The sequence below is a fragment of the Lutra lutra genome, chromosome 4 (genome assembly GCF_902655055.1).
Source record: "Lutra lutra chromosome 4, mLutLut1.2, whole genome shotgun sequence".
In the NCBI taxonomy this organism is placed as follows: domain Eukaryota; kingdom Metazoa; phylum Chordata; class Mammalia; order Carnivora; family Mustelidae; genus Lutra; species Lutra lutra.
In genome coordinates, this window is record NC_062281.1 from 184460251 (window position 1) to 184472609 (window position 12359).

Here is a 12359-nt window from a genome sequence, read left to right on the forward strand (position 1 = left end):
CTTGGCCAATGGGATGTTAGTGGATCTGACAAGAGAAGAAACTTGAAGTGGGGTTTGAAAAGTTTGAAATGGGAACCCCATGATGACCTTTGAACTCTGGTGATCTGTACTTATGGCCCAGTAGCAACCTGAACAAATATCATCAGACCTAGACCCTCAAGTCTTGCTGCCCATCTGTATTAGTTTTTTATTGCTGCATAACCAATGAGCACAAACTTAGTGGCTTAACACAACACCCCCCCACACACACACCTTTATTATCTCGCAGTTTCTGTAGGTCAGAATTCTGGGCACAGCATAACTGGGTCCTCTGCTCAGGATCTCACCAGGCTGGAATCAAAGTGTCACCAGGGGCTGTGATCTCATCAGAAGGCTCAATGGTGGAAAAATCTATTTCCAAACCCATTCAGGGTATTGGTAGAATTCAGTTCCTTGGGTAAGACTGAAGTCCCCACATTTTTCTGACGACTGCACGGGTCACTCTCAGCTCCTGGGGGGTACCCTGATGTCATGTCATAGCTGTCATGATAAAGAAGCTTACTTCTTCAAGCTGCAGGAGAATCTCACTTCAGTCTGCTGTGATGGAGCCTTGAGTAATGTAAGGTAATCACAAGAGTGACTATACAATCATCTTTGCCAGACAGTGTAACCGTGTCCTTGACACGGTAGTGACCATCCCATCATATTCACAGATCCCACCCACTCTCAAGAGCACATATACCAGGGAACAGGAAACTTGGTGGATATCTTACAGGTGATTTGCCTACCATACCACCCAAGCCTAGATTAATGAAACCATGGTTGACCTACAAAACTGTGGAAGTGAGAATTAATGTTCGTTGTAAGCCAGAGTTCTGAGTGGCATATTATGCAGCACTACGGTGGCAATGGCTGATTGATAGACTTCAAGAAGTATTGTCCTCCCGGTTCACACAGTGTCCTATCTGCATTTTGGGGAGGTAGCCTGCTATGATAAACAGGACACGGGGTGAGTCATGGGTTTGAATCTCTACTCCTCCACCTCCTAGTTGGGGATGTGGAGCCAATTGCCTCACTTCTCTGGGGCCCTTTTCTCTTCTGTACAGTAGAGTCCACAATGCTTACCACATTGCAGATGGTGGGACTGTCACCTAAAACAATGGCTGAGGATCACCTGGTACACAGTAGGCACCATAAATGTTAGTGTCTTTTCTATCTAAAGCTAATATTTCTAGCCAACATGCCCTTGTCTTCCAAGAATGAGTGTGGTAAAAATTTTGGGAAGTGTCACTGCAGTGCTCCTACCTGTGAGTTATCTGGATGGTCTCTCCTTATCAGATGACAGGGGTTACCTACAGGGCTCTCTAACCCTGAGCCAGACTGTGGAAGACAGGCCTGCTTGGTTTCCATGCGGTACAGACCATCAGCATCCACCATCAGACAAGACCCCTGTTCCATGTCTCCAGCACTTCAATATTAGGATGTGACATGGAAGCCTTCTTTTGGAGAGTTCAGTCCCTACCAGTAACAAGCTGTGTGAGCTTGTGCAACTTTCTGACCCTTGGCTTCCTTCCCCATACATTAATGGTGAATTCTGCCCCCCAAGAATGTTGTCATGCCAGTGATAGGACATAAAGGGCATACATGGCACTCTGCAGGAAATTTGTACTCAGTGTTCCCTTTCCGTCTGAGAAGAGACCATCTTTGTGGTTCATTTAGTGCCACTCTTTGCCCCATCCTATCTCCAGAGTCCACCCTGGCAAGGGGCACAGAGCGGGCCCTTATAGAAATGTTTGTTTTCACATCATTAGACTCACTTGATCCTCAAGAAAACCCCCTGCATAGGTGGGCATGGGTCCCAAGTGCTGTTCCTGATAGTTCCCTCTCCCATCTCCCAGGCACAGGATGCATTACACTTCCTTCCTTCTTTCAAGGTCAGTGTGGCCACGTGCCTTGCTTTGGCCAATGGAGGGTGAGCACATGTGTACACCAGCCACTTCAGGTCGCTTTAAGAGCCAGCACACAATTTACGACATTTCTCTTTCATTCTGGTGCCAGCAGCCAGCAATGCTCAAGACAATGCCTGTTCTCGATCAGGCTGACTATGATGAGTGGTGGTCACAAATAGGAATGAGAACAAAATTAAGCCTTTTTGGTGTTAAAAGCCACAGAGGTTTGAGGTTGTTGGTTACCACATTCTAGCCTGATACAATGGGACAAATGTTATTCCTATTTCAAAGATCAGAAAAATGGCTTGTCTGCCGTCACACAGAGGGTACCTGGGACCAAGGACAAGGCTTTACCTGAGAGAGCATTTTGATTCTTTCCAGGGGGGAAGAGAGAGCAGAGGTGACTGGAACCCTGAACATACTCTCCCGGGTGCTTCTGGGAAGTGAGTCCCCACTCCCTGCAACAGGTGTTTACATCACCAGGGCTAGGAGATTGATTCTGTGCTCAGAGCAAGTCAGTGGCAGCCTGGGGAATGGAGGGGGTGGGATTCTGGAAGCTGTGCTTTCTTCCAGGTGTTCCAGACTCAACACCACAGCAGATGGAAACCTCATCTCTCTGTCTGTGTGTCCCTCCCCACTCAGGGCCCATGTATCTCCTGTCTCAGGAATTTCTTTCCTTAACTAGTAAATTTTACTCCAGGAAAGATTGTGAAACTCATTCCTATAAGATGTGCATGAGCAATGAGACTAGGAACAGAGACTGCTATGTTATACAGCATTACTGTGGCAATAACTGACTGATACACTTGTCTATCCAATTGTTGTTCTTTCTTTTTCCTTTAGACACAGAAACTTGGTCTTATAATGGGCAGTAGTATGCCTGGGCAGAAGATTACATTTCTCAGCTTTGCTTGGTCTGTGGGATGGGATTCTTAGAAAAGGTCTCCTAGAAGAGGGTCAGAGAGCTCTCTGAGGGCCTCCAAGGGCAAGTTTGTGTCTGGGAGCAACTTGGCATCACTCAGCACCCAGCACTGAGCATTGCTTTCCCAGCATTGACAGTGGACAGCTCTGAGCCATTGGGGCACTCTCTGGGCCACATTCCAGACCAGCTTTCAGCTCAGTTTATGATCAGGGTAACCTGAAAGATCCTTAGGGATTATCTAGCCTGTTTTTAAAAAAATATAGAGAGAAATAGGGTCTGAGACAGGGAGAAAATTTTCTCAGGACCCACCTCAAGTGACATGCAGAACTAAGAGTACTACTCGACCAGTTCTTGACTCTTCCCCATATCTTCCTGACTGACTGAATAGCTACACAGTTGGGGGTGGGAGGGTGGGGAGCGTGGGAGGCAGCCCTGGTTCTGACATAAGCTTCCTGGGTTCCTAGAAGGAAGGGGGGGCAGGGTACTAAGTGAGGGAGGGAAGGCCCAGCCTCCTTCAGTCCTGCTGTGGAGCACTTGGCTGGGTTAGATGGACTCAGGTCCGTAGAAACACCTTACCAGTCCTTCATGTACAATTTCTCCCAGCAATTCCCACACATTTCCCCTTCCTATTCACATCATCTGAGTATACCCGTACCCTGGAATGACATGGGTATCCTGATTTAGAACCAGGGGAACATATGCGACGTTGATGCTGCTGTTCCTTGCCCAGATCCCCTTTACAGGGCCAGCGTACCTGTCCCCAGTGGATGTGATGTTGATGCTAAGGGTGCACTGCCGCACCTTTCTCTGGAGAACTGCCCTCTGCCCACAGGAGCCACTTTGACCAGAGTCGCTTGGGCACATTAGCCTTTACTCACCTACCCACATTCTGAGGGACAGCCAGCAGCTAGTGAGTGACTGACACTTTGGAACAAAAGGCCAGTCGTCCACACTCAAGGTGAGACTAACTCTGTGCTACTCATCCTCCAGAGCTCCCTGCACTATCAGGTTGAAACTAGACTCGAGTTAAAGCTCCCTCTTTGTTTAGCTCCTTCCCCTGTGTTATTTCCTTCACTCCCTTATGCACTTACGTTGAGAGCTCTCCCTCCATAAAATCACCTGTCCATGAATCCCCACATCAGGTTCTACTTCTTAAGGAAACATGGAAGCTTCCTTCCCCTCCTTCCCCCACTCCTCCTCCTCCTCTCCCTCCTTCTTCTTCCCCTCCTCCTCCTTCTTTTTCTTCTTCTTCATTCACCTCCTCCTCCTCTTCTCCTCCTTTTTTTTGAAACATGAAAGTTTCTGAGTACTCTCCTACCTTCCAAATTCGATGTATTGGGAGAAGGCCACAGAGGGCTCTAAACGTAGCAGCAAGAAATCTAGCCTAGTGAACAGAACTGAAATTTCATCAGCGAGATGCTTAAGCAACACCATTCATTGATCAAATATTGATTAGGCATCCACTATATGCCTAACACCTGCTTGGCACTGGAGGACCAAGTGGTCCTACCCTGACCCCCTAAATTAGGTCAAACAGCTTCTCAACCACCCCTTGGTTTCTTTTAGGACAGCTGCCTAATGACAATCAATTGAGTACACAGAACCTCGGAAATGCTTTAATTTCTTTTAATGTATAACAGTTACGCCTGAGTTACAGAGGAAGCACTTACAAGCAGGTAGTTAAAGCAAATGCCAGTTTCTCTTTCTAGTCTACTATTCCATATAGCTGAATAAATTATGGTGCGATTATATTTAAACACACACCCTTGTGCCCACAGGCCCACACACACACCCCACTCACACTCTCACGTACACACACTCACTTACACATGGAGGAATATGGCTGTGAGTCAAACACGGAAGCAACCAAGTTGCAATTATTAGGAAGAAGGAATGATCTAGAGTGCTATGTAGATATTTCCCAGGTGGGGGATTGGCCATGTTAGAGTTGACAGAAAAAGCATTCAATACACAGTTGTCGCTGAGCGTGTCAAGATGGTGGCCGGAGTACCCGTCCCCCGCCCCCCATTTGGTCTTGGTTAGGTGTCTTTGCAGGACAGAGCTGTCAACTTCAAAAAGCGTCCAGCAGTGAAGGGCACATCGGGAGCTTGGCGAGAATATCAACCTGAGAGAGGCCGCAGAGAATGTCTTTTTTGGGCAATCATGGAATTTCACCAAGTCCAAATCTCAGAATGCTTTGCCAGCTCCATCTACAACAATGTTGGATCTTGGTGGAGTCTGGACAAAGTCTGGGACCTGTTCTGCTCTCAAACCATAGTCAGATTGGAAATCTGACCTTCTCATTTTCCTTCTGGGCAAAACACCCTCTTCATCCTTCTGTCCTTCTCTCTCATTTCTCTATCTCTCTTCTTCATATTCTTCTGGCAAAAGAATGGGAAAGGTAAATCAAGTAAAAAATAAGAGTATAAAGCATAGCTTGGTTCTCACACATCACTTTTTTTCATAGCAAGAGAGAAATGCCAAATGAGAAAACAAAGCAATAAAAATGAAAGAACCCAACAGAGCCTGGAATGTATAATCTGAAACACACAATATGTAGATATATCCCTACAGATGGTCCCTGGTACTAGCACGACACACACTGTGGGGGTTTTCTTTCCTTTTTTAGTATATATATATATATATATATATATATTTATATAAAAGTCAACTTCCTATAAACGAACAGCACATCACCACATTTCCAACTAATATACAATGAGTTCAGAAGAGGGGACCCCCCCATAGGTAGGACCAACAGCTACTTGTGATAAGTCAGAGGAAACATCTCTTATTTTGCTATAGATTCTATTTACAGGAATGGATGGGGATTGTTTCTGGGCTGGCATGGCCACTGAGTTTCAGGCCTTCTTTCTAGGCTGTGGTCAACCCTCGAGTTTGAAGCCTTGTACCTCTTGTCCCACGTTATCTCTCCAGTGAAGGGGTGAGCTGCCAACACAAGACAGAGTTTTATGAACTAAGTTGGCCAGACACATTAATACACAAGGTTCTAGGGAAAACCCATCAGGGTCAGGGTCTCTCTCTGAGGGGGCGGGGCTCCAGATGGAATAAGTCCCATTTACTACCAAGATGGCTGCTTGGGAGAACTCCAGAGAAGTTGGACATAATAAGTCACTTGGTTTATTCCCATTTCATCACAGAGGGCAGATGTTTGGGACTGGTCCTAGCATAGGAATGTCACCTCCTGGGGGTGAGGCTGGGCGGTTTTAATGTCACCTGCCTGAGAGCCCTGCTCCTGGGTATGTAAGGGGACTCGGACGATTTCTGAGTCAGTCCTCCAGCAGGGAGGACTGACCATTCAAGGAATGTCAGTGAAGACCGTGGTTGATCTTAAAAGCTGCTTCCTGGCTGTGTTGGTTTCAAACATGGGGACCAGGTCACCAGGGGATGACACAGTCTTCCTTTCTGTCCATAGCTTGAAGGATCAAAAGTCTCCTGCAGTAGATGTTTCATTTGAAACCTTGGCTGAACTCCATGGGCTACACATGTCCAGGTATCTGCTGCTACCAGAAAGTCTATCTGTCCCCATGTATGAATAGGTTCCTCTAAACCAGAAATACAAGCCCCCCTGGCCACGGTCCAGGACAGGCTTGATATTACCAAGTCTGAAGATGAGAAGCAGGTGAACATCTGTCACAGAGGAGGCGTCCATGCAGGAAAGCATCCTAGCATCTTGCCAGTCCAGTTCCCCAGTAGGGAGGAACTCAGCTTGACTCCCAAGGCAGCAGCCCTTCCCTCCAGGAATGTCTTGTTGGCTGAGAGCAAGGAGCACGGGTTGAGCAAAGAGGTGGCCTCACATGCCCAGGTGGGGACAAGCAATCTGGCCCAGTCTCTGCAGATTCAGTGCTGTGTCTCCCGTCACAAGTGCCTTTAACCTAGCAGCACTTGATAAAGGTGATCCAAGTGTAGATTATAATCATGATGATGGAGAAGATGAATATAGTTTTGAAAGTAGGTAAAGGTGGTGGAAAGTCCCAAGGGAGGCATAGTCAGGAGCTTGGACCATTCCCCAAATGTCTCTACTTTTAAAGAGAAGAGATATGAGGAAACCATGGGTGTGGCCAAGGAAGGCGCCTTTCCCCTATTCTCTGGAACATTTGGCATCCCCCACCTGTACAGGAGTGGTGGCCTGAAGACTGGCCACATATGTCACCACCCCCACCCCAGCTGTGCTGGATGACCAGACAAGGCCCTCTCAGCCTAGAGTGGATCAACACTGAAAGGTGCCACTGTCAGTGGGACAGGGACACGCCCCCTCTACCCCAAATGTTAAGGGGAATCGGTGGTCTTGTCTGTGGGTAAGCAGTCCTTGCTGGTCCAAGAAACCTCCTCCAGAGCTCCAAGGGAAGCTCTGTGCACCCCAGCAGCTTAAACGGCAGATGGAGGACCGCTTCCCAGAGGTTCAGGTCTCCGAGGGAGGCTCTGGGAGAGAATGCAGCTCCATGGGTTGTGGACTCAAATGCATAACCCTGAAGACTTTGGTGATACAGGTCTGATGCCCACAAGCAGAGGGACCCCAGCTATGAAGCCCCCTTCTGAGCCTGCCCTCTGCCTCTTCACACAAAACTCGCTCCTTCCCCCTCCCATCTGATTCAGAGAATGAGAAAACTGAAGGACTCGTGGGCTCCCCAGACCCCACGTGGGGTGGGCAAGGTTGGCATTTGGGCTTCAGTCTAGATGCCTGCTGCCTCTAGGTGCCTAGGTTGGGTCCTTGTACCTGGCAGCCCACTGCTGGTGAACCCTGCCTCCTGGGAGGCCTCTATCTGCCCTTTCTGATCCCCCTGCCTGGGCTAGATTCCTCTCCTACACCCAGCAGTGGTGTGTGGGGAGGGTCCTGGAGTCCTCAGAAATCCTGGGTGATTCCCCTGGGAAAACCACAGGGCTAGGGTCCTCTCTGCTGACATCCCAGCATCCAAAGGAGAAATGGGCTCTAGTTCTGGGCCCAAGCCAGAGATCCACCTGCGAGGGCTGGTTCCCAGCGCTTCCAGCTAAGAGTGACCCTCTGAACTCCACCCCCGCCTCTGGCCAGGGCACTCACTGGAGTCTTGTCCAAAGGGCTCTAGTACCTCATTCCAGCCACCATCCTCCTTTGGGTGCCCAAGGTACTCTCTTCAGGGTGAGCTTCCATTTCTGTGCCTGAGAGAGCACAGAGACCAGGACAGGATTTGACTGGGGGGAGGACTGCAGGCTTAACCAGAAACCCTCTGGGGGAGACAGTGGAGGGGCAGACTCCAAGGGGGTCACTCTGGGCTCCTGAACATAGGTGAATGGTAGACTGGCTGCACATCTCCAGAGCACTGGCTATGAGAAGGGAATGGGCTCCTTTCCTGGCCTCCTGGGACCCCAGGGCAATGAAAGGATGGAGGCTGGGAGGCTCAGGGATCAGTAAGGGCTGGACTGGGACTTGGTCTGGGGCAAGTTGTCCCAGGGGCCCTAGTAGGCCTGGCCAGTTTCCACAGGCAGGAGTCCCAGCACAGCAGAATGCTCCCCAAGCTTCATACGACGCTGTGTGGAGAGGCTCACGTTTTTGGCCAGGTAATCAACAGCAGCTGGAGGAAAAAAAAGAGAGAGAGAGAGAGAGAAACTCCTAGACTTTTTGCCGATTCTTCCATCTGCCCCACATCCATCCATCCATCCATCCATCCATCCATCCATACATACATACATTTATTTATGCATTGATTCATCCATCCAGCCTTCTGTCTACTTGTTCTTCAATCCATCCATCCAACTAACCAACCATCCATCCATCCATCCATCCACCCACCCATCCATCCATCCATCTTTTCATGAAACTCTTCCTCTTATCTCCTCTCTGACCATGCAACAAGTATTTACTTAACACTTACTATTTGCTCAGCTCTCTCATGGGTTCTGTAAAAAGGTACAGAGGATATCTACATTGCTGAGTGAAGAATTAGTTCCAACACACCTGTATGTATGTCTGCTGTGGGGAAAGTCCAGTGAATCCCACAGAGCCCAGGTAGTAATGAGGGCAAGGTCCTTCTGTCTTCTCTGGACCCTGAGCCCAGCTCATGGATGAGGCAAAGCAACATCCCTTACTCAAAAGCAAAGCAGAGATTAAGAGCCTCTTATGGTTTGGGGGGGTGGGAGGGATGGGGTGGCTGGGTGATGGACACTGGGGAGGGCGTGTGTTATGGTGAGTGCTGTGAATTGTGTAAGACTGATGACTCATAGACCTGTGCCCCTGAAACAAATAATGCATTATATGTTAATAAAAAATTTTTAAAAGGAAGCAAAGTAGAATTTGCAGTTGAGCTGAGGGATAAATGCAGAAGGAGAAGCCAGGACCCTGATACGAAGAGAGCTGAGACCTTTAGCTTTGAAGTTCTGGCCATCCAGAGTGGGGAGATGAGAGTCTGAGTATGCATGAACAGTGGAAATGAAAACCTTTGTGCAGTCATGGGCACGAACGTGAATGCTCACATATGAACAAGGCTCACACATGTACATGCGGGTAAGCCATGTGTACCTGTGTGAGTAGAACAGTGGGGATGCCTGTGCACACACAAGTAGGTGCGTACAGGTGGGTGATACCTAAGCCGGGTACACGTGTCAGTGTATGTGTGTGTGTGCAGGTGTGACTGCTGGGTCAAGCGTGCATGTGTTCTGTCTTGACTGTATGAACTGTGCCTGCATGAGGCTACAGCAGAAATCAGCCCTGACCAGGTAACTTGGTTGGCATGTGACCAAGGTCTCTTGAGGCACAGAGATGCCTCCTCCCAAGCCAGAATCCGTGGCTGTGGCCAATCCAAATCCTGGAATCTCTTGCATCCAGAGGTGAGAAGTAATCAAATGAGTGCTGCCTTGGAATCATAAGGCCTGGTGTGATACCCTCCTTGTCACCTGCCCACTGAGGGACTGTGAAGGTAGGGCCAGGAGGTGTGGGCACAGCTAGTGGGCAAGGCCCAGGGAAGTGAGAGGGCAGTTATCAGTAATTGAGGCCATATTCCCTAGAGGTTCAAATCCTGCACCTGCCAACTTCTACTCTGTGATCTGGGGCACACCAGCTCACCTATACAAGCTTCAGTTTCCCTGCCTGTCTATAGAATGAGGATAATGATAGCACCTAGGTCAAAGAATTGTGGGGAATGAGGTGAGAAAATGTATATGAAGAGATTTGTCAGTGCTCAGTGAGCTCAATGGCCTTGGGTTTTTAGAGGATTGGGATTCAGTGGGATTCCTACCTGATGAAGGTAGGAAGGAAATGAGGTGTGAATGAAACAACTCAGAGTCCCAACTATCTCTGGTTCATGCAGCTTTGGGCAAGTCACTTTGCTTCTCCAGGCTGGTTTCTTTGTCTATAAAATGGGTACAATAAATCCCAGCCTCCTCAAGGGCTTTTATGAGGATTAAATGAGATGATGCACTTTAAGATACTGGGCATAGAGGGCTCAGGGATTGTACCTAGTTTCCCAAAGGATATGCAAATGTCCTGGGGTTTTTGGAGTGCCTGGATGGGCCCTGTGTTCCTCAGCTTCCCAGGTTCTTGAGCTGGAGCTGAGCCCCCGAGTGGTGTCCCTGAGGTCACCAGCCTCCAGACTCCCAGCTGGTAGCAGAGGTGGTGGTGGCCAGCCTTGTCCTGCCTTGGGTCTGCCCCCTCACTCTGGGTGGAAGCATGAGAAGCTCTGATCTCTGGCCTCAAGCATCTCATCTCTTGGAGCAGCTCTTATCTGGGTCCTGGGGGACCTGGAGGAAGCCAAACTGCAGAGCAGCAGCAGGAAGAGAGGAAGGAAGTGCTGCCCACCGAGCTGGTGCCCCGCCCATCCTGGTCTACGCGCTTCCTGTGTGCTCACGTCCATGATCCCATTTTACAGATGATGCGGCTGAGGCCCGGCCCTAAGACACTGTGTAACTTGAAAGGTCATATGGCTCTTAGGCTGTGGAGCCAGATTTCAAGGCCAGGTGCTCTGGTGCCAGCTCCTAACCACGCCCACACCACTCCCACACTGGCAGTGTCCTACAGAGGAACCCCTGATGTGTGCACAGCACTTAAGGGGTTACGAAGCACTCTACACCCCAAATCCTGCACTGGCCCCATTCTCTACTCTAGGAAATGGGAGGGGTCCCAGGGCACGTGGTCAAGTCAGGTGACCTTTCCTGGCTAGCTGAAGGCTCTGCCTACTCCTCCTGATTGTGCCTCATACCTGACTCTATGCTGGGCTCTCCAGCTCTTCCGGGGGATGGAATGGAAAGGTCTGGCTGGGAGGAACAATCAGAAAGACAAAGCCTGATCCCTCCTGCATTGCGCACTCACTATAGGCTGGGTGGACGCAATCTCATTTCACCTCTCACCGATCCCAACAATCTCAACAATGGTACAGCTGTTCCCATTTTCCAGAGGTGGAAACTGAGGCACAGAAAGGTTGCTGACCCACAGTCAGACATAGCACGTGAGTTGGAGGAGACAAAATTTGTCCTGCTTGTGCCTGTGGTCACTCTGGGTCATCCTTTTTAGACTCTCGTGGCTGCCAGTAGGGCTCAGCGCACAGTAGGACTCACATCCTGTCAAGATGGGCAAGGAGACACCAAGAAACCAACTTCGCTGATGAGCAGCCAACTTCAAGGGCACCCCTCGTGCCGCAGAGGCTGCCTCTCCCTGGAGTCGAGCCGGAGGCCGGTGAGGGCGGGGCTGTGACATTTCTCATTACGGCCTCTGTCAATGGCCCTCCCTGTCCCTCTGTCTCTCCATGTCTCTTCTCCTCTGCCTTGTGCCCGCGCCTGGGCTCTAAATGTCTCAAATTAGATTAATCGGGAGTTGGCAGGAGATGCCAACCAGTAAACAAATCTCAGCCATCACCGCCTCGTCAGCCCGCGGCCCCAGAGGAGGACCCTTCTAGACACAAATTCTTATTAGACTTGTCAGATCTATTAAAATTCTTTTCACACTTCTGCGTTCTATCAGCCCCATCATTAGTACGGCCCTGGCCTCTGGGAACACCAGGGCCATACTAATCTGCTGTGTGCCCCGTCCCTGCCCCCTGCCCCCACCCCCTCCAGGGACAGGAGAGACAGATAGATGGACAGATGATGGCCGGGGACAAGAAAAGAAGGTGTGGAGGTGTCGCTGGGAAGACAAGGGGCCCAGGCAGAGAAGTGGACTCTCCAGCTGAGGAGTCTGGCCATGTGCACGTGCCCCGCCCACCAGCAAGGCTCTCCGAGGGCGGGGCTGTGGGCGTGGCTGCTTTCACACAGAGGCGGGATCTCAGGCAAATAGCCTCTCTGGGATCCCCTTCCTCCTCTGTCCAGGAGGAATAAACCACACACAGGGCAGCCATGAGAGCGAGACCCACAGCAGGTGCTCAACAAACCTCGAAGCCATGTGTCTAGACACATGTTAGTGCACACTCAGGAATCAGTGTGTGTGTGTGCAGCTCTCTGCGCACTGGTGCCTGTGGGGTCGTGGACGTGAATCTGTTATACAAACGTGGGCCAAGATGTGTATCATTACTGAGTGTCTGACACAG

The 12359-nt window shown here is 49.8% G+C and overlaps 1 protein-coding gene across 4 annotated transcripts in view; it reads right to left on the minus strand.

The window, feature by feature from the left end:
- Positions 1-4499: 4499 nt before the first annotated feature.
- The window catches only part of PAX7 (paired box 7), a 100131-nt gene continuing 92271 nt past the window's right edge, over positions 4500-12359 (minus strand). For all 4 annotated transcript variants that reach the window (XM_047728520.1, XM_047728518.1, XM_047728519.1 and 1 more), the window contains exon 9: positions 4500-8420. In XM_047728520.1, coding sequence (XP_047584476.1) covers positions 8305-8420 — 116 coding nt within the window. In that variant the 3' untranslated portion in view covers positions 4500-8304. The remainder of the gene's footprint in view (positions 8421-12359) is intronic.